Here is a 24042-nt window from a genome sequence, read left to right as displayed (position 1 = left end):
GCTCAAGTTGTACAAGTTTACAACTGTTCTTGCATGTATTCTTACACTAATTTACAGATGTGTGAATACATTCTACAGACCTGGGAATACATTTACTGACATTTTTTTAATCCATTCCATAGATTTGCAAATTTGTAGATCTATTCTACAGATTTGTGATTCTTTTCAACAAAAATACCTCCATACAAGCACACACGCACGCATATGCACAACCACTAAAATGAAAATGAAACTTGGTAACAGTTGGGTGAAAGGCAGGAGTGTCTATAGCAACGCATTCCCTCTCTAAGGCCTCCGCGTTTCTCACAGCGGCATTTATTTAACAAACACGGTGGCGCCAGCACTGTAGCATCCTCAGCAATAACCTGTTGTAAAACTGGTCCTTCTGGGTCTGTCGCTCTAGCCTGTCGGTCCATCCGCCGCACAGCTGCGTGGATTTCCCCATAGCCTTTCACAGAGATTCGGTGCTGAATCCGGGCGCAGGGTGTTTGCCATGCCAGGTCATTATATTCCTGTGCCTCTTCCAGGTTCTTGGGAGGTGTCAATTTGTATATCATTCCTTTCTTTGGTACATCTAAAACACTTGGCAGCACTTGCTTTAATACAAAATAAATATAAACCTGCAGGGTTCTACTTAGGCTGTTTTGTGTTTATCACTCTTGTGCCAAATACGTCAATAAATGCCAGCATCGCCTGTCAGTAAGACTACAAGGAGATTTAATGGTGCAATATACAAAGGAGAAATATTATGTTTATGGAATAAGCTTTTCCCTCAGTTCTAGGAAGACTTGCCTGGTCAATTAAACAAGCGTGGATCAAACATTATTGCAAAACAAAGCTGATTTGACAACCGAGGACAAAGTCCCACACTGGCTTTGACAAAGCCTTAGGAAACCACTTGTAACATTCTCAGGGCTGTATAACAGAGCTTTGGACAAAGCATGCTTCTGACTACTCCACCATGCAGTGCAATCCTGCATTACAGGCAGCTGGCTGGTAACTAGTGATCGAACACAGATCTACCCAATGTCTGGTTAGGATCAAAACTAATAGTCAGTTACAGTACAGTACGGGGACCCTGTGTCCGTGAGAAGTCTAAAGTTAAAATGTATGAAACGGGCCCCACCTTACCGCATATATCATTCCAGTTATGAACACTTTGCATTTTTAGGGGGATGAAAAACAATTATAAAGGTGGAACTACAACCCCGTGCTGCCCTTTCAGTCAGATCGTTTAATGGCAGTTCATTCTGTTTGCATTTCTTTCAACTTCAAGGCTCAGGCAAAAAAAAAACCACTTCATCCTACCCATTATGCAGCACCTTAATGCTAACCTCATAAAATAAAACCCCTTCAGAGACAGTGTATCATTACATCAACGGGTCATTGAAATATATCTTTAATACTGGGGGGGGTGGGGGTATTGTTCATTCTGGGGCACTGCTACTTAGCCACATCTTCAATAAAGTGCTTTTCCTGGACTGTGAGACAAAGTGCTTCTTGTACCGCAGCCAGCAAATCCCCTGGTAACTGTGACCGCGGCCATCTCCAACGCAAGCTTAAAGAGAATTAGCAGCCCAGTGTCCACATGCAGACCACATCAACTGTAGTCCAGGTCGTCACATTAGGATAACAATATGGCTGTTTTATATGACAGAACACAAACCTGAGGGTCAGTTTCTGGTTAAGAGCTATGGCAGAGTGAGCGGGACGCTACCAATGGTGGGCTTCTGGGGCAGACTGTAGTCCTAAGGCATTTCCATTCAGGCTCTGTGTTATAAGCAGCAGGATTTTACACAGACAACACCTTCTTTGGGCCTATCTTCCCTTCTCTTCTAGTTTTTCAGCCTCTATGCCAAGAGAGATATTGTGTGTGACAGAGGAAAATTAAAAACCAACGTGCCCATTCACAGGCTGAGCAGTGATGCCCAGCAAAGGAAGGACAGCCTTGAGGCCATCTGGGTACAATGTACCAATGTATGCGAATCAGCTCTGAATTGGACACATTTTCAGCTACAGAGCAATGCTCTTATTTGTAATTATTTTGGGGACATTAACGGCCAAGCTGTGCAAACACACTGAGAAATGAACACAGAGGGAATTACTGATTACAAAACTCCTTTCACATAAAAAAATTGCCATTTGTACACAAGTACCGCCTCCAAAAATAAACACAAAATATCAGGAACAAAATTTAATATTACCGATTATGTCTAGCAGAAATGAGTCAAGACCAATCCTGTATTAAAAGCCAATCAGTTACAGTGAGCATGGGCTCAAGAGAGCTACGTCCATTTTAAAATGCAATAAAACATAACTGATAAAATGGGACATGGTCTCTTGTTTAAGACAGCAATTTAATTGTATACGAAATAAGAGTCTTATAAGCTGAGATATGCCATCAAAAAAGAAAAAATATATCCCCTTGGTCTCAGCAGAGGCTTGTTCATATACCTAAATGTTTGCTTCAGATGCAATACCTCAAATCTACTAAGAAATATTTAAGAATTGTTCATTTCATCTGTTACTATAAATTAAATGTAAATAATAATTACTGACAGTGACACAATGGCATATTTTTGGTTTGGCTCTATAATCCACCACATTTGTGAAACAATGAATATGAGGTTAAAGTGCAGATTATCATTTTTAATTTGAAGGCATCTATATTTATATTGGGCAATCCGTGTAGAAATTACTGTCCTTTTTAAACATAGTCCCCCATTTTAGGCAACCAAAAATAATTGGACTATTGGCTACTCAGCTGTTTTTTTGGTCAGCCTTGTGTTGTTGCATCATTAGTTCATGCACAAGAACAGTTGATTCTATGTGTGGCATTTTTACTTGGAAAATAATAAATCATAATATATTTATAAATATTTGATATGATATATATCAATTATATTACTAATAAATCAAATCAGAGACATAGCAAAACATTAGGTGCGTCAAACTCAACTGTTTGATACATTAAGAAGCAAAAACGCATTGGTTAGCACAGTAATAGTAAACGTCCTGGTAGCCCACAGAAGACCACAGTGGATGGCAGAATAATACTTTCAATTATGAACAAAACCCATTTCAACTATCAAACAGATCAAGGACACTCTCCAGGATGGAGGCATAGATGTGTCAAACACTACAATAAAGTGATACTACACCAGCAATACCACAGAGGGTTCACTACAAGATGCAAACCACTGATTAGCGTCAAGGACAGAAGGGTTAAAGGTTAAAGTTTGCCTTAAAAAGTACACAAAAAAACATAGAGATCTGGAACAAAGTCTTATGGACAACAAGATGAGTATTAACCTGTACCAAAGAAAAAATTGCGGAGAAAGAAAGGAAATTCATGATTCTGATCTGAAACATGATGGAGATAGTGTTATGGCTTGAGCATGTATGACTGCCACTGGAACCGACTCTAAGGCAAAATCCCCATGAAACAAACAGGAACTGAAGATGGTTGCAGCACAAGCCTGGCAAAGTATTACCAGAAAAGATACTCAGCATCTGGTGATGTCCATGGGCCACAGACTTCAGGTAGTTATCAAATGCAAATGATATGCAACCAATTACTAAATATGATTACTTTAAGATTATATTAAGTTGTCCAATTACTTTTCATCCCCTAAAATGGGGGGACTTTGTATAATAAGGGCTGAAATTCCTACACACATATGGATGTAAATACCCTCAAATTGAAGCTGACAGTCTGCACTTCAACCTCATGTTCATAATTTATTTTCAAATCCATTGTGCTGGAGCACAGGACAATAAATACAAAAACTGTATCACAGTACAGACTGCATGGTACAGTATATAACCTACTATATACATGTCAGGCCACGTATTCTATTGTATTCTTTCCCTTCAATAATTTCAAAACATCATATTGGGTTTTATTTTTTTCAGTTTTTGACACATTTTCAAAATGTGCCAGTGACCAGCAGGCTCACAATGCTGTGTAAGCATTTGCCTAAATCTGATACACAGTTATGGACTTGTGCCTTGTATCTCCAGTGCAAGAAGGCTCAGACCAACATGCAATTCATCATGAGGATTCATCATATTTCCACAAGGAAATATAAACTGCCAATTGCACTCGCTTGTTGTGGAGAATAAAGGGCAAAACCCCTCAACAACACTGCAAGAGTTATCTGCCATTTACACTGATAACAAATGTATAGGCATGCTAAACAAGGCTAACAACCAAGGGCCCACAGCTAAAAAGCAAGGCTGCATCCACTACAAAATAGCAAAATGAAATATAAATAGGGGCAGTATGCAGGCTGGGCCCCACTGCCAAGAAATCACAGGCTCAAGCCTGGGCTATGTCATTAGCCATGTGAGGCTGGGAGCCCACAGTATCAGGACCCATTGTCTTCTCCCTACCGGTATCAAAGTGGGCTTACTTTGGTTCTTCTCAGCAGCAAACAGGGCATCCACAGGCAAATGGTTTTTTTAGTTAGAGAAATGAGCTCTGGGTCATTGGAGCGCAATGCCCTTTGAATAGACATGTGCGGCACTACTGGATATTCTTGCCATTTCCAAATAGGGGAGAAAATATGAACAAAATATTATATGCATTACTGTAATCCGTCCATCTCTGAAATGACAACAGAAGACAACAAGCATCATATTTTTAAATTATTATTATTATTGAAACAAAGGAAGGATAACTTCACACCCTTGCACTTGAGGGGATCTATTAACCGGAGTATAAAACAGAACTATTTAATTGTTGGTTATGTCCAACTTCCTCAACCTTAATCTTCAGTTCATATACAATTATCTGACCCTGCTGCCTTCAGTCTGTTCATTGGAGGAATTCACTGCCAAACCAGAACGCTGCTTTGCAAATGAAAACAGCTTCCAAGAGTGTCACTGATAAAGGAGAATGCCAGTGACTTTCTAACAACTGGCAAGAGTGGGGCAACAAACCCTTAGTAACGGCTTTCACAGTTACAGCAGCAAACACGCGGAAAGAGAAGTGTGCAGCGCATAAGAGAAAGACAGAGACGGGGCGAGGAAGAGAGACAGCTACACAGCCACAGAGATGAGGCCTTGTGGCCTCTCTTGTTGCTTCCCCTTGGCTCGGGGAGCAGCAAACACAGTGGATTAATTCATTAGCTCACTAAACCTTTGCCCTCCTCTGGAATAAATTATCCAATGGGTCTCAGTTTCAGCTCTGCCCACCCCACCTCCCCCTACCATATTGCTTCATTAAAAGGAAGTCATGTTTAGGTTTGCCCTCTGTGCAGCAAACATCTCTAGAAATTTTTGAAAAGCACTGTTCTTTCCAAAGTAGAAAAACTATGCTAGGGCCTCCAGGCTGGACCATATCAAAAACGTCCATTTACTCACCAATATCCTGTAGATTGTGTTTGACGACACATTTTAACTCTATGAAAAACAATAAAGCGCTTAGCCAAAGCAACGTTATTCATCTTTTTTGCGCAGAAAAAAATCTGTAGTCTTCACATGTACTGACTCTGTACAGTGACTCTGTAGAATGAAATCCCAGCAAAGTTAACGACTAATGTGAGGCCTTGCATTTGTGCCTTATCATAGACAGCAGCCCAGATGGTGGTGTGTCCTTGACATAGTCTCTCAGGCTGTAGGCGTCTCGCGTTTCTCTATTTCAGCAAGAGACCTGTAACTACAGGACACCCAGTTCAGCCAAAACAGCCATCCATACAGCCACCTGTCAAAGCACAGGTCAGAACCTACATTGCAGACACAGATAAGAGGACCCAGACAGAAGAGTTTTTAGATTTTGCCGCTCCAAATCACTCTCCTTAGATGCCTATCGGTGAATGAAAATGAGTGTTTGAGTAACCATGGTCATAAGCGTACATATAATATGTGGTGTTTACTAGTGGTAGAGATGCCTGTAGCTTTAAGTATCATTCTGCTTTCTCTGAAAGTGATATACAGACCACTGGAATAAAGGATACATTTCAAAATACAAATGACTGCCAAGGAAGCACAAGTACACAACCACCAATGACAGCTTAAACATCCCAATGCAACACAGAGCAGTAAAAACAATTTAAATATGCAACTCCAATATGGATCAAAATTAGGCTTACCAGACAATGGACCTCCCCCTACCCCCAAGCAATGACTAAAATCAAAGTGAGGCATTTCAACCAACCAAAGAGCCTAAAACAACTCTGTGTGAGAGGCTCCTTTTGTGGGGCAGTGACACAGATAGCCAATGTAGACTTTTCTTATGTCACATGTTTCAAAAGGCCAGCCCTAGTCTTCTTTGGCATGGTTTCTGTGTAGTCCTTGCTTGACAGGCACTTGAAACCCTAACCCAATGACATCTTTATAGTCTGCTTAACGTTTTTAAAATAGAGCGTCTCTAATCCAGCAGAAACTTAACTTGCAAGTGAAGACTACTAAGGACAACATACAGCAAACACAGGGACATAGATTCTTATTGCCCTCCAATCATCAAATGGCTATTATAATACTGGGCACCACACGTCCATGAAGACCATTTAAAAATAAAAATATCTTGTAATACAATGTCCATGAAACATTTAGGCCTACTGAACAAGGCTTTAATGCCCTGTACATATAAGGGTGTGACAAACATTAATCTCTCATCTGAAATATATCTACTTTTTTAACTGAATGGACTACACTAGACAAAGACATTGTCAAGATATTAAGTCATATGAAAGGGCTAATTCATTCAACCCTATTAGATAGAGGTAATGTAGTGAGGTGGAGACATTGACTAGGGTTCCAAAACATAATAGTACAATTACTTAGCAAATCTGCATAGTAATTATATCAATGTTATTTACTGAGAGGAGAAAGATACAGAAAAATGGCTTTTCACTGCTGATTTTGTACAGAACCACACGCAAGTGCACATGGAATATGCTACAGTGTAATTTGCATGTTCCTTGGCCTGCCTCATTTTCCATATGGTATTACCACATCAAAGCAGCAAACATTTCAATGTTGTGCCATACAGAACTCATAAAGAAAACAATCAGCTGTAAATTCACCCTTATATGTAATCAACAAACTTCTGATTTGCCTGGACAGTCATACACACATAAGCACTGTTTGCATTGGTTTCTCAAAACATTCACAGCCTCAGGAAGCTTGACAATAGTGTATCCAAACTTGTTGAATACATCAATATCGACTGAAACACTGTTCTCAGTTGCCCCACACTCAACAATAATACATTTCCTGCAAGTGATGCAAGCATTTTGCGCATGTAAATGCAACAATAAACGGCAAAAAAAAACAAGAGAGAAGGATTCAGTCGAAAGGCTGAAAGATGAATGACATCACATTTTGAAGACATGCAGTTCAGTGTTCTCCTATAGTGCATCTGGTGGGGAAGCCTCCCACAATGCCAAGCGACATCAATGGGTGGTAGGTGGTGGCAGGCAAGCGAATGCAGAAGCTGACAAATTGGTACCATATCCTGACTGAGACACAATGAAAAGACGCTCGGCAAAAACAAAGCAAAGAGATCCGGGAGGAGGAGACCATTTCTAGTTCTTCCCTAACGAATTCTGCTTGGCATCACTCTGGAAAAGATGAAAAATCAGATCACAACAAATCATTAGGCCAAGCCACTTCTATGCGTTTACAGAATGCCCTCAATTTCTTGCAATCTTTTCAGAAGTAAAAATGCCTCTACAAATTTTCAGATTTTACAGACAACCAAACACAATTGCAGTTGTGTTCTCAGAAGGACTCCTATGGTCAGAATTGTAAGAGATATATGCTATGAAAATAATACCGACACCTCTACCTTATACTGTGCATAGCTGTTGTATGGATGTTATTAAACTATGAAAAGTCTGAGTTCAAAACACTCATTCAAACAGGCCGTGTTTGCTTTTTGGGTACAGTAAAAAAGTGTAATAATGATCATTGCACCACTTCTTCAATAGATCCACACTTTCTATTAAACGGTTGCACAAGCTGAATATTATTAGCTTGATGTGACCACACAATTCAGTATACTGTTGAAATATTTTTTAAATGAAGATACACTCACGTGAAAAATTTCCAAAATCAGAATATTCCTATAACCGCAGTTTGAGCAAAGTAATCAAAAGTTACTAATGAGTATAGGGTAGTTCTATAAATAAAAAAAATGTTTTATTGCATCTTTTACCTTGTTATGAAAGTGAACAGCTGAAGCATTAACTACACAAATAATTTCCTTTCTTCTCAGTAAAATTTTAAATACCCAATACTCAGATAATGTACTTAATTTTGTCACTCACTTTTGCCATACAAGGAATGCACCAATGCTATTGTTAAAAGAAAACAAAAAAAACATGATTGCAAACAGACGTGCACACACAAAACTAATGCACACCCGTGTACATCATCATATCTGGTCAAATGCAACAGATACATCATAGGAATGAAACACGGTTATGCCCCAGTCTGTAAATGACTAAATTGACTAAATTTACCATTCAAATAGAACTTAATTTCAATAGTAAGCTATGGACAAAATGACTTTTTGTGATGAAAATGCAAAGCTGAAACCCAAACTAGCATTTCCTTTTTCTAGAACTGACCATACACATAAAATGCACTACTTAAGCTCAGATGATGTAATTTCAATAATTCATAGTGATGTATAGATGCAAGTTCGAGGCAGACCACATTAGGGTCTTCAAAGAGAGAACTGAGTGGGAGACTGGAGTCACATGCTATTGATGCTTCATGTCCCTCAGCTTTCCATCCCTAGGCAATTTAAATTTTTTGACCGTCACTTATAATGCTCTATTTATAGATTTCCATTAACTGTGTAGATACCAATGCATTTTAACATATGGAGCACGTGGAGAGATTACACGTGCAGATTATTTCACGAGGAATCATGAGAACTCTGCTACTGACATAACTTGTATTAGATCCAATGTATTAATACAGATATGTGGGACCTTGACCGCTTTGGAATGTGCACACATATGCCTTGGGGCAAAGTGCTTGTGGATTTCTAAAGATTTTTTTGTTTTTATGCTGCCATATTGATGATGCCTATAAATGTTCCAATGATTAGGGTGCATACATTAAGGCACAATATAAGCTGTGACAAGAACCAAGAACAGGACCCAAAAAGCAATGACTGAAAGGAAATTACTGTATGAAGTTAATTTGCCTGGAGCAGAAATTAATACCATTTCTGGCAAGTTTTTTTTTTTTTTTTCTGGACACTTTCCATTTACACAACATGGTACAGGCCAACCTACCTACAGTACAAGACTTACAGGAATCCAGTCATATATGGCCTTAAAACAGCATGCAGCTTAATAAATAACTTCAGAGAATTTGATCTCATATAAACCAGGTAAAGCATAATAGCTATAATTCCCTTCATGCTTCGAACTTGGCAATCCTGTCACTCTTTCAAAGTGTCAGTTTTCATTTTCCAGTAGTGAGTCAATACCCTATGCTCCATGTTCCATGTGGGAGACTATACATATAATTGGAACGTACAATGCAAATTAATAGACATTGAGAGGGTGAGCCAGGCGGAGATTAAATTACCTTTGTGCTTAAAATATCATATAGCCAAAAACAAAATGAAAATATAGAATAAATAAAAACTGTTTCTCCATGCCTGTCCGTGTGAAAGAGACTAGATATGAAAATACATTTTTTAAACTTATTTCCTTAGTCAGCTATTAACAACCGTTTCCTTCGCACATATTAAAAGCTCACAGAAGCATGACTGGTGTTCGTAATGGTATGGCACTCCACTTTGACATGACGTGTCTACTGCCCAGTTCAAGGCTCGTGCCACTTGAGCAGCATTATACCTTAAAGACAGTTCCTATACTCACTTTTCTCGTATCAAACGCAAATACGCAGGAAATATCGAAATCAAAACCTCATTATGCATAAAGTATAAAGGTACAAGGTATATTATACCATGCGGATTGACAGGCAATCTAGCACTGCAGGTACATGCTTTTCAGTTAATTCCTGTCAAAGCTATGTAGAAAACTTTTCTCCGGATAAAGTATATGACTGACCTATATCAATATCAATTTCTGGACTAACTTGGAAACGTCTTCAATAGCTGAATAACAGTAGAACTGAGGCAATTTTTTTCCAGGTCGTATAATGTTGGACGGAGATGCAGTGGCCGTAGTACGGGATATTCGTTCAGGCAAGAAAAATATAACGTGCGTATGTGTCCCCAAAAATGCAGTTTGGAGGAACGAGACAGCAGTGTGTCGGTAGACAACATATCACTACTTGAGAGAAAGCGATTAGCCCGGAAAAATTGAGAAGGGTTGTGCCAAGTGAACTTTTAATAAAATCGTCTTCTTGAATTATGAAGGCGATTCCCTCCTTAAAACACTACCTTTGCGCCCATACAATTTTCTGATGTGATGTAATATGACAGTGAATAATTTTACAATAGTTTTTTTCAGTCAAACTTGCGTGCATCGCGCAATTCCTGATGGATATAGGCTACATGTAATAATTAATGCTTCAATGTAACACAGACATAGGAATACAGGTTAAACATACGTACATACGCCCACACACGGACAGAGAGCTTTCTTGGAGGTGGTAGGCTCCAGCATTAGTCCTCACCTTGTAACTTGAGGGTTTAATGGGTAATCCCGGGGCTGGATTTCCTTGCTGCTGAGACTGCTGTGTGGTATTGGTCTGTTGGGGCGAGTGAGAATCCTCGGACTCTTTTCCACTGTGATAGACCACCCTATCCGAGATATGAATGCTGGAGGCACAGCCCATGCTTCAACGCCACTTTTGCCAATTTATTTTTTCTCAAGTGCTTCTTTCTGCCCAGCTATCCCGTTTTACCTTGGCTATAGCTACAGTACATGGATATCTTCTTATTCCTTTTCTTTTAACCCTAAAGTAAAACGCTCTCACCCGTTTCCCTCACTGAGACCATGAATAATATATCTTCCTTCCCCCCCACCCCCCAACCAGGAAATAGATTTCCTTTCTGCCTTTTTACATGAAGTAAATTATCTATAATTTTTACAAACGCGCGTATCTCCAACAAATACATGAATTCCGAAATGCTTCTTGAACGGATATTCAATTCCATACGCAGTTTATTCTTCCTCTCGCTCTCCTTTTAGTTCTCGTACCAAACCATAACTTACTCCTTTTTAAAACTTTTTCACCTATCCGAAAATAAATCGGTCCGCTTCGATTCAGGCAAATGTCTTATCCATCATCTGTCCGAGCCTGTTGCTATTCTCTTCTTCCCCACCCAAAATAAATTAAATCCGCTTTTCCTGGATGTTTTCTTCTCTCTTAACAATCTGGGTACCCATTTGAAATTAAGACACGGGGCACAAACCTGTTCTTACAACAGTTTGGTCCACTTCAGTGCCATTCATCATCAACAGGCTAAACGATTCACAAAACATAGTATTCCACTTGGCAGCCGCTGTGATTTGAAGACTCCCTCCCATACAACAAAATGCGTTTTAGTCCAACCAAACATTCCAGTTAACTGCCCGAAAATACCAATTAGAAAAATTGGGATCCTTTTTGTAAGACTTCCAATCAGGCTCCCATTATTAGTTTTGATACAAAACGTGACATTAGAAAAGCATTTAAAATGGGCAACTGAGTATCAAAGGCCCACGATTTTTTTTTCCTCTTTTTAATGTAAAGGCTGTCACATTATCTGTGGTGCCACCTCTGATTAATTCACGCGTACAAAAGCAAATTGTTCTGCGTCCTTAAGTTTCAGGTCGTAAAAAGGAAGGCTTTTGATTGTTATTTATAAATGTGAAAGCAAAAAATTAGCCACATAATGCTGTTTTCTGTTAGTCTTTCTCTGCCTTTCCAGCGTTTGCCCTTCCAATTCTTCAGCACTGCTTGACAGCGGCAGATCCAATAAAAGCACCCGCAAGGATTGACCTACAGCCTTTACTGACGTCAATGCAAATGAGCTCAACTGAGCTAATCAGCAACGGCTTGCCTACAGCTGGGTGGAACCGACATTCAGAGGGAACTTTAAAAATGTACTGCAAGATTTCAAGCTGTTCAACAGATACGATTTATTTGAATGGCACACAAATTCAGGCCTGCAGCTGTACAGCCTATATGCAAATGTAAAAAAGAATACACCGCATTTTTGTTTTAAAATCGCATTCCATACTAAGTGTCTTCTAGCTTAAACTTTATTTTTAGCTATCCAACAAAATGTACAAATAGTGCACAAATACTAGGTTTTGGAGGATGTGTCAAGTCTGGAAAATATTAAGCCAGAATAAATAACAATTACTAAGTAAAGTATCCATAGGCTTTTAGATATATATCTATGGATAGATATATACCCTGATAACTTTAAATTCATTTGCCAGTATATGTCAAACATGATAAAAGCACAATGTGAAATTCAATTAACAATGATCTTAAAATAAATGGAATCAAATGCAATGCATGATGCATGTTTCAATATTTGTACCCCCAATAATTTGTTTTTAGTTATGGTAAGCTTTGTGCTTTGTTAATACTTCTCTCAGAATATTACATAAATCTCTTCATTCTTGTCTTGAAGCATTTACAAGACAAACTGGTGAAGGAAAAGTCTGTAAACATGCAGATCACACATGATCACAGCCTATCAATAATTATTTATGTTATGCCAATAGTAATAATTATCCCAATAGCACAATTTTTTTTTGTCTTGACAGGAAGAGTCAATACAGCAATTTCCATAATGAGTGAAGTTAAGACCTTGTTTGCACATGGACATGTTTGATTGTTCAAAGCATTCAAATCCCTGTTTCAGTGCTTCTTGAGTAAATACTGTCCCCGTAAGTCCTGCAAAATTGGTGCTGTTGTATTAGCACACTCAGGTGTGTGGTAAAATCATATTAATTTCCTTAACCCAGGCATCCACTGAAAAATATTTGCTGTGATACATATTCAACCATTTTTTTAAAAGTATCTAAACCATGCCTGTCACAGGGACCAACACCTGATAAAATATAACTGCAATGGTTATATTCTGTGACTAGCTTCAAAGTATCCTCTCGTTGGTTATACCATACAATTAACTGCTTTCCTCACAAAATGTATTGCAAACATACATTTCATACTTGCAAAAACAATCTTTTTAAAACGTAACTATGTCAATGTCAACTAATCTGGTCATGAAAAATTTAGGTACAATAATGAGCCGTGAGAGAGATCTGAGACATCAATGTTCCCAGTATAAGCATACCAAAATAGTAGAATGAACCCGAACAGACATGACACTGTGACTCCTCCAAATTTTACATCTGCACCAGACATACTCCCACTGGGTCTACAGTATACCACACCAAAGTTTGCTACTTTTCAAGGTTCTGTGCAAACAAAACAAGAACAGTCCTCTCCACCTCCACCCTCAACTTAACCTTTGTTGGCCAAGCATCAGTCAGCAAGCAACATTCCCCTCTCTTTGGCGACAAAATACAAAAGTCTCTATTGGCTGAAATGTGACAAATGTATCTCTCTCTCTCTGTATGTGTGTGTGTGTGTGTATATATATATATATATATATATATATATTCTGTCTACTCCCCCTTGTGGTCTTTATTGAAACACAAAACAACAGCAGGCTTTGTGGATAAAACACTTTGAATAAAAATGTATATGTCAGCACTTGTAAGCATACACATATGTAGTTATGTTAGGTTCACTGCATCTAATGTGTATTATATCTGTTCTAATGACTGAAAACTATTTGCATGGATACTCACATTAACTAATTTAGATATTTTTAGAGCGTCACTGAATAGCTAAGATGTGACCAACTTATAAATTAGTAGAGTACTTCCTGCTAATTTTCAAAGTCTTCTGTGGAACAGGAAGCTGAGCACAAAGCACTGTCTAAAGCAGGACAGGATCTGTGGAGGTAGCCTCCTTAGCTATCACAGTGCAAAGGGCAGCTTCTGTCAAGTTTATATTGACATACATTATTAGAGTGTACATTTACAATCATGTTAAAGTTGAGATACAAAAGTGCCAAAAATTTAAATTAGGAAAATTATCAACAGCAGCTTCACTAGCAACCAGAGATATATACAGTATAGTCCTTTGTTCAGAAATAAATTGTTTATTCCTGTAGATATTTCATATTTCAGAATACAATTTTTTAAAAATCTGAATACAATAGGAATAAAATGCAGAGGGAGAATTGGAAATCTGGCAAAAGATGATGCAGAGTGAAGATCGTAGTAATTTGATTCTGGACTCTGGACCTGATGGTTTAAATCCCCAAGTGAGGACAAAGCAAATTCTTGCTTTATGCTGTTTTGTGAAATCTAAACAGTTTTATGTTTTTAATTTAAACTTTAATATCCTGTTAACCATCATGTCAATATTATTATACTTTCTGAAACACAACAAGGATGAAATGAAAGATTTTCTAAGACAGAAAACTGTAAGGTTGAATATTTAATTTCAGTATTGTGCAGACCGCAGAAGCAAGGTGGACATTAGACTCCATAACAATTTCCTGTACATTTAGGTAAGTTCATGCCACTGGGTCTTTCCATGGCAAGCCCTTTTATAATCTGACAATATACTAATTTACAAGCCCCAAGAAACTGCGACATTATACAGATGAGTCAACTTTACTTGAAAGTATAGCTTTGCTTCTACACTACTGTATTTCCACAAGCTTCAGGACAGAGAAATTGACACTGCAAAATGAATGCAAGCAGGGTTGGAAATTAAAATTAAGGTTGTCGGCTCGCCCAAGGAAAGTACCAAAAAGAGAACACCAGCCCATTGGGCGAGTGGCAATTAAAAAGTGCATAACGAACTACAAACAGAATATCATGCTAAATTGTGTATTGATCTCTCACATCTCTACATGTCGATGTGTGTCTGCTGTGTTACCTTAAATGTCACCTAAAATTTCTTATGTGTCATAATGACGTGTGTCAGGCAGGCTCTTCCTGGCCTGCTTTCCCCTGGGGCTTCCCAGTCAGCCAATCAATTTGGGCTTGGTGAGCCAGTTGGTATTCAGCACTGTTCTGTAGTGCGAATGCAGATGCATTTTGAAGCTCACTTCCTGGTCTTGTTGAGAGATGTTGCTCACTAGCGCCAGTGCAGTTGGCTCCAGTATAGGTGTTTCAGCCACCCGCATCAATGTAAGTCAACGGTAACGATACGGTAAAAATACAAAGTCAAGAATTTTTCTCACATGAAAATGTAGTTGCAATAGATGTTTTTTCTTCATCTAATCTCATCCCATAAAACGGTTTGTGAAGTTATTGTATTACTTGTACAAGATTGTAATAATTTTGAGGACAAATCAGGGACACTGCTGACAGTATTTCATGTGTTTAGTGGACGACAGAACTTCATGCCCATATAAGTGTCCATCTTTCCCCTACTGTGCCAACTCTGGCTCCAAGTGGTTCAACATGGTGGTGCCCACAAACGGCACTTCTGGGGATTAAAACGGTTTTCACCAAGCGGATGACCAGTGTGAACACAGAGATGGCATCTCTGCACGACCTGCATCCATTCGGTTCGGGTTCAGGTGTCATTTGAACAAATACACTCCTTTATTGGATATAACACTATCACATGATTATGTACTTTGCTAGCTAACTGCTATGATGATAAAGCCACGTCAAATTCAGTTCAATTCATATCATGAAAATGTTCTAGCTAAAGACATTTTTCCTTGCTAACTAACTTGACAACTATGCAAGTAGCTATTGAAATGTAAGGCTATTGAGACCCTCTTACTATGCATGCCTATATAGCATGAGTGTTTCACTTGCATATGCTCCTAGAATTTTGAAAATGTAAGCATAAAATATAATTTAGGAGTGCTGGTGCGTGTGAAAATTTTCCCCATGAAGCAATTTTATAACAGCAAAGGTATTTCTGTAAATACCAATTGTGAAGTATGTCTAGTAACCAAGGTTAGAAATGAAGCTAGCCCATTCGCTAGAGCCTAGTGGTTTGCATCTTGCACAGTGGCCTCAGTAGTCCTGTTTGTGAAGTATTCTGCAGATAGTATTCACTGACATATCCATGCCTGCTTCCTGAAGAGTGTTTCTGATCTGTCAGACAGGTTTTAGGGGGGTTTTCTTCATGATGGTGAGAGTTATGGTGAGATCACCAACTGTACAGGTTTTCCTTGGCCTGCAAGGCCCTTTCAGAATACTGAGCTCACCAGTGCTCATCAGTGCTCTTTTTCTATCTTTTTGATATGCCAAACAGTTGATTTAGGCAACATATGGTTGGGCCTATGTCTCTGACAGTTTTTTTTATTTCTCATCCTGATAATGGTTTCCTTGACTTTCATTCGCACAACTCTGGTGCTCATGTTGACAAACACCAATAACAAACACCAAAGGCAATCAAAAGCATTGAATCAAGACTAGGTACTGAAAGTTCTCTTATACCTGCACTACAGAAGCAATTGAACACATCTGGCTAATCAGAAACACCTGTGAAGCCACTTTTCTGGGTGCCCTGAAATGGGGGACTAGAAAAGTGCTGTCATTTCTACATGATTAAATCAAAATGTATAGAATTACCCATTAATAAAATCTGAAAATCTGCACTTTAACCAACTATGAATTGTTTGATTACAAATAAAAAATTGTGGAGTACAGAGCTAAATCAAGAAAAATATGTCTTTGTCCCAAACATTATAGAGTTCAAACACTGCACTGTAGTGTGTTCTTTGTCCGCATACAGCAGGCTACTTCACACTAGAAGGTTGAATGATACTACCCCCACCAATATAAACACCACTTGTATGCAAGTGTCCTGCAGTACATTTTCCTGAGTCCATGCAATAGGGCAGCTAGAAGTGAATCAGACATCATAGGACACATTTTTAAAGACTACAATTCAAATCATGAATGCAAATGAAGAGAAAAAGATCATGGAACAGTGAAGTAGTTCAGATATTTCCTCCACCATGTGCTTTGTTCATCTTCCGAAATGACAAACGTTTGGAAAGATGATAAGGGCAGAGAAGTTGGTGGACCTGACTGAACCCCCATCTAAAATTCTAGTGTTATACAACACCATGAAAAAATGATTCATACACACCAAATCACAAAGTTCAATGTTTAACCATTTCCCATTATGGAAAATAAGTCCTACTGTTCCAGAGTGCAAGAAAAATATTCCTCCTCACACAATGAGACAACCCACAGGGTCTACAGGGTACTGTATGTGAAATATGTTGAAATTGTGCCTACTCAATGATTGCTTGTTTTACTTGCATAGACTGCTTTGTTGCTGTTTTTGTTTTGTTAATCAGATTAACCTACAGGGTCCAAGTTAAACTACGTGTTCGTTCCCTGCACTTGGAACTGTACTTCCCTCTAGGGTTTTCAACACACTTGTTCCTGGTTTTGGTTATACACTTTGTTGTACGTCGCTGTTGTACGAGCGTCTGCCAAATGGCTGTAATGTAATGTAATGTAAATATGTTTGTTCAGAATGATACTAAACTGATTTTCTCAGACAATCCAGCAGTCTACTGAGTTTATGATGGTCAACTTGATGTAACAGAGCCCAAAAACAAAGCAATGTAACCAAAGTGTGAAGATAGTCTTGTCTTGATTGAACCAATGTACCTTCATCTGCCCTGTTCTGAGAGAGTTGGTGAATCAAAAACAGCAGAAAAGTCTGCTGATTGCCTCTCCTCCAATAATAGACATAAGTAACCCTGGCACTGAGTGTTATTTTTGGTCAGACTCTAAGACCTTGATCCACTCAAAAAATACAGCAATTATACTGCCAGTGTGAACCTGACTGTCACCAATGGGAATGCATTCATTTTTTTCAATGGATTTCCACACTGAAAGGCACTGGTTAAAGGCTGTTCTGATTCAGCAAACAGCAGACACTAGTCTACAGACCTCTGTAATTATGTTTTTGTGGTGCAATATAGGAAAACATCCAGTAGATGGGTGTGCAACACAAGAAAAATAATAATCCTAGGCTTTTGGCCACATCTTTGTTGGAGCATTACTGCGGTGCTATTCGGGATACAAATGAGGTGGGTGAGTCACGATCTTGTAGACTTACAATTTACAATTTAGATGTTAGCCAGACAGGTTTAGATATTTACAAAAGGAGTTTGTGTGTACTATATACAGGTACCCTAAAAGCTGTTCCAAGCAAACAATGCCTTAATTTCTCTTAAAAAAGAGAAACAATATTCCCAGCACATTTGTTCATGGCTATGTATCCATCGCATAACCTAAGAATCTACCCTCTCAAATGGACATAGCCTTGCAATTCATCATTTACACTTTGTGTAAGTGACATAGTGCTTTGAAAATCAGCCCTTCTTTAAATGTATTTACTTATTGCTGTTAGTTGTTTTGTAATGTAATGTACATTGATTATTTATGGGTGGAAATACAAAATACAAAACAGTGTGACTGCTTGTATACAGTATGTTCACTTTCAGACAGAATCAGAGAACAGCGAGGCTGTATTTTGTAGTTTAAATTCAGGGTGGAATTGAATCCTTCCAGTTTAAGACAAAATGTGTATGTCAGACAAAAACTGGAGGATTAAACTGCATTTATCATGACATTTACGATAAAGCCTTGTGTATGCCTTCACCAAGGCCTCAATTTCAAATTCTCCAATTCTGCGATGACCAACAAAAATAAAAGTTCAATCTTTCTTGGGAAAATGATTGCAACACTTCAGCCAAAAAGAAACAGAACAGTACATTGGCCAACTGAAGTGTATAACTGAATTTCTGGACAAGAAGACAATGCTGCTTTCAAATTGGAATAACACTTCATGGTATTCTAATTTTAAAAAACTTCATGAAGACTGAAACACTACCCCTTTGTGACCTGTCTCTCTCCATGTTTAACATTAAAAAATGATTCCTTTTTATTTACTGGATTGACAGATGGCATTTGATGTAAGCACCTGCTGTCATTTTTGAGGCTCAAACGCTCTATTAATCCATTTATGGCTTCTGTTGAGCATCATTGTAATGAATATTTACACATCTAACTTCTTAAAAGATTTGTGAATTCAGATTGATCCTTCAGAACAGGTTACAATACAGACAAACCCAGTGGAGAAATGGTTTCAAAATACATATCACCACTCACTATGTATTATGGATATGAGCAGTGAGCCATACCTTGTTTTCATCAGAGGAAGCATGACCCCTCTATCCAAAGCACTACAGCAATTCACCCCACTGAAGTTCAGAAACTGAACAGAACAAGCAGACTAGTCACAATCATCTTTCCATGTGATTAACTCGAACAGGTATAGAGATATGAATTGAGGGAGAAGTCTTGCCAGATTATATTCTAACTACATTTAGGACACCACTAGATCTGCTATGGACAGGAAAGGCACATGGGCAGCCAAATGACCAGGGTCTGTTGATGTTCAAATTCATTAGCTCCCCTTTGCAGACTCATTACTGTGCAGTAGATTATCTACTGTACATGCTGACAGCTGGTTAACTAATGGTGGATTAAGGTCCTACTATGAAGATTACTTGGCCCTAAATGCATACAGTACTGCACACATCTATTTGCCACATTGGGCTCTATATTCCAGAATCAATGTCACACAGCACATGGGCACAGTCAGTGGTGCAGTGTGTGGTGCACTGGGCAGGGCTTCTGATTGCTGGTATTTTTGGGTCCAGAGACGAGCAGCGCACAGCACAACCCTAAAGCCACACATCGTCCAACGAGTTTGCCTGGCATCGCTCTCGCCTTCCACAATCAGCCACTTGTGGCGTTTTCTGTTTTTAAAAAGATGTTCCTTAAATGTATATCGATGGTATATTTAGGAAATCCCTGCATAGCAATAATTAACAAGTCCTCCTTGACAGAACTATGTGGAGTGGGGAAATCGGAGACAGTTTGCACGTCGGATCTTTAATCTGATTGGTTATCGCACCATGTTCCCTGTCCGTCCGGCTGCTCTGCCGACTTGTCTCCCGTCACCTGATATGCCAGCATGCCTAGCGGATGCAAAAAAAAATGGCTCCCACTGAAATGAATGGAATGCTGTTTAGAACCATCAGCGTTCTGTCCCGTGAATGTTGCAAATTTTAACGATTTTTGCAGTGATTTTTTTATTAACTCTTATAACTGTCCTGCACATACTTCACAGTTGAAACATCGAACTACTTTAACGTTTGTTTAAATTTATGTGAACTGTTTGTGATCACCGCAAACTGTGATTTATTGTAGCAGACAAGTGCTCTTTGTAGTGTAATTTCACAGCTTTTTTTTCTCTGTCGCGGGGACAACTTGACGTGAAAAGTGTTATACCACTGCCTAATTAGATCTATATGGAATCATTCATGTTGCTAAAAATGCTGTTTTCGATATCTTTGACCACCTTTGCTCTTTGCTTGGTATTTTGCATGTAGCACTTGAGGGTGCATCCTCAACGGAGGTGTGGGTGGGGCTGAGGACAGAGGAGGAGACTTATTTGACTTCAAACAGAGAGTCTATAAGGGCCTCAAAAAACCTGCATAGTATGCCTTTAAGTGCAAAATATAAGAAGGAAGCTGTATGTCTGGCAGCATGGACTTATCCTTTTAGTTCCCCAGCCTCGTACTCTCCCACATTTACAGCAGTACAATGACTGCTACATCAGCAGAGTCCCCTGATATACACTGAAATGAAGCTTATAAAAGCATTCTAAATGGACTGTGTTTTATACGTAAATATAAACTATCATTTTTCAGCATATGTCACATTTTCTCCATTTACACAGAAATATGAATTCAGTCTACACTGAAATCAATGGTAAACACTGTGTAAAAACGAGATAAAGGATAGCTATTACTGTTTTATATTATTCAAAGCTAACAGTAAAGTGTAATGTGTTTTTAGTCTGTCCTTATGATTTGCTTTAATCTACTGGTCATCTGTTTAGACACACTGAAAAGGATGAAAGCTCCTGCACAGAAATGTAAGTACTAATATAAGAGTATAAGTGAGAAAAAGTAAAATATGTGCCATGCCATTTTGAACCAATTGAACCTTGATCCCATACCTTGCCAAGGAACTGGCTGTACTATCATACGCCCTTTCATCATGATAATGAACAGACAGACCATCCCTATAACCAAGGACAACCAACTGGGACCAGCACTAACCCATGTGTCAAGGAAAGACTGCACTGAAAAGAAAAGAGTGCATATAATCACATATTTTAAAAATACCAGCTCGGGCAGGCCTCTTAAAAAGGCTGACAGTCACACTTATGAATGAAGACGGCCCATGACTTTACAGAGGATCACTTGCTAAAATACGTTGATATACTCATTACAGATAAATTGTCACAAGCACATTGAGAGCTCAGAATGTGTAATGTATGTATATAACATCCTTACTTAAAATTCCACTTTACACATGATATAATCCAGTTTACACTTGACAATGGCACTTGTATACTTGTATGAAGGACCAAAAATGTGTCATTTATTTATTAAAAATAAATAAATAAATAAATGACACAAAAATAAATAAATAAATAAATAAATAAATGCAAAAAAATGTGAAATTAATGTAGGATACACAGACGTAAATTAGTGAATGGACTCTGTCGTAATTTGGTATTTGTGCATTTATTTATTTGCCTATTTCTTTATATTGTCAATTATCAAATTCTATACTTACTTATTCTGCATGTATTTATTTCTTGATTTATCTCTGTAGCCTATTTTTTTCTCCATATGATAATGAGGGGGCGTGGCTTTTACATTCAAGCATAGCAATCAAGTCCAGAGGTGGGGAGTAGGAGGTAGGCACATGCAGGTGTGGAGATGTCAAGATGTCTGATTGACCAGAACAACAGTCTGTGGCCCTTACTTGAGTTTTCTTATTTGGCTCAGTTTTGAAAATATTACTAATATTACTCGATTAATAATTTTTAATATTTAAGGACGGAGTGTAGCACAGTGGGTAAGGAACTGGACTTGTAACTGAAAGGTCGCAGGTTCGATTCCTGGGTAGGACACTGCCGTTGTACCCTTGAGCAAGGTACTTAACCGAAATTGCTTCAGTATATATATCCAGCTGTATAAATGGATACAATGTAAAATGCTATGTAAAAAAGTTGTGTAAGTCGCTCTGGATAAGAGCGTCTGCTAAATGCCTGTAATGTAATGTAATGTAATACAAACGACCAACAGCCCTTGACTATATTACATACCAAAATTACATTTCTGAGACATACCATCAATTTAACTGAAAGTACCGGGAGTGAAATGTTACGTTTAACCCCGCGGGTGGGGAAAAAACTAACATGGCGGGTGGTATACCTAACAGTCTTAATAGCTTCAAACGTTCACTCAAAGTAGGGTAATTCAATACAATTTGATGTTATAGGATACAAACACAGTTTTTAATCTATTTAACGGTTACATGTAAATGTTTTTCACAGCCTACCTGTATCAGTGAAACTGTATCACAAGACTGTACATTATTCTCCAGTTCCTGTCGAATGTCTTCCCTTTCCGATCCTAACAGCAGTATTAATCAATGTCAAATGTCACCACTTAAAGACTGGCTAATCTATTTTTCATTGCCTTTAAATTGAATCTAATATATTTACAAATATCAGGTCTGAGTTGAATAAATAAAATCAATTAGTTAATAAATAGTCTACTGACAACAGGCTGACAATTTCTTTTTTTTAAAATTTGAAACATATCAAAGAGTTCCCGGAAGACCCCAGTCAGTGGTTCTACTTCTCATTTCTAATTTTCTACAAGCAACTACACAGGACTGTATTGTTTGAGCTATCTATTTTGCATTGTGTAGCTATGTGTTTGTATGTCTTCATATTTTTTTACTGTAAGCTATCATGTGCATTGTATTGTATGTAGATTCTTAGGAAATTCTCTCTAGCTTAGGCCTACAATATTCTGTCATTGGCCACATACAACATAGAAGTTGCATATTCTGCCACTACTAGGAATTTCTATCATTGGCAGCATACATGAAACACTGTGTTAAGTTAAACCCGCCTGGGGTGTGTCTGTACTTTAGACTACAATCCCAGCAAGCTAGTGCGCTATATCAAAACTATGCAATCTGTTAGTCACTAAAAGACTATTTATGATTACATTTGGATTCCTTGACATACACACGCAATACAGTACCTGAAAAATACTTTGGGGCAAAAATTGTACTTGCATATAGCCAAAACAGACTTTTATTTGACAATATCTCCCAAAATATTTCTTGAAAACTTCCGCAACTCATTGAAGACAAAGAAGACGTAATTCTGCGTGTTTGGTCTCCAATGGAACCACCTAAAAAGTTTGCAAGTTATATTTAGCCCCACTCTCCCCTACTAACGTAGTCAAGGCAACCGATGTACAAGCAAGGCTTGTACAGTCAATCTACGCACTCTGACTCTGGTATCAATCAACCAATGGGAATAAGGTGACATACTTTGATTAACAGCCCGTGTATTGCCATAAGGACAAGTAAATATAGAAAAAAATATATTATAAAATACTCTATACAGAAATAATGAATCAAGAATCAACAGAATAATAATTAATGATAAAGGAAATAAATAAATAGTGAAGTAAGTATAATGAATAATTAAGGAAATATAAAATAGGCAAATAAATGCAGAAATATCTATTTATGTCAGATTGTATCTATTTATTAATGTGTACATTCATTTATTTTGATATTTTTCTTGCATTTATTTATTTTGACTTCACTTAAATTGGAACCACCTAATTTTAGAAATGCCACTCTTTCCGAAATATACAGATAAGGCCTTCCAAATATTGTTAATTAAATAGATAATTGTTTAGCAAAGAGTCAAACATTTCCTCTTTTTCTACCATTGTCTGTTACTTTACATTTTACTTGCGCATTCCTGTGATTTAATGTTTTAATTTTCCATTTGGTTATTATAGCACTGTCACACGAACATAATTATGTGTGACAATATGGATATCAATTTCAATATACAAAGACCTGACCTAAAAAGGGGACTGAGACTGCATTTGTACAGGGCCCA

At 38.1% G+C, this 24042-nt stretch overlaps 1 protein-coding gene across 3 annotated transcripts in view; it reads right to left on the bottom strand.

Annotated features, from left to right (window-relative positions):
* Positions 1 to 24042, bottom strand: part of pde8a (phosphodiesterase 8A) — a 56113-nt gene that overhangs the window by 30307 nt on the left and 1764 nt on the right. The window contains exon 1 of one of the 3 annotated variants that reach the window (XM_035418606.1): positions 10615 to 11910. The exons of the other annotated variants lie outside the window; for them this stretch is intronic. Within the exon in view, the coding sequence (XP_035274497.1) occupies positions 10615 to 10776 (162 nt within the window). The 5' untranslated portion in view covers positions 10777 to 11910. Of the gene's footprint in view, positions 1 to 10614; positions 11911 to 24042 lie in introns of those variants that run through there. 3 annotated transcript variants of the gene reach the window in all.

The sequence above is a fragment of the Anguilla anguilla genome, chromosome 5 (assembly GCF_013347855.1).
Source record: "Anguilla anguilla isolate fAngAng1 chromosome 5, fAngAng1.pri, whole genome shotgun sequence".
NCBI lineage: Eukaryota > Metazoa > Chordata > Actinopteri > Anguilliformes > Anguillidae > Anguilla > Anguilla anguilla.
This window is presented reverse-complemented; position numbering and strand designations above follow the sequence as displayed.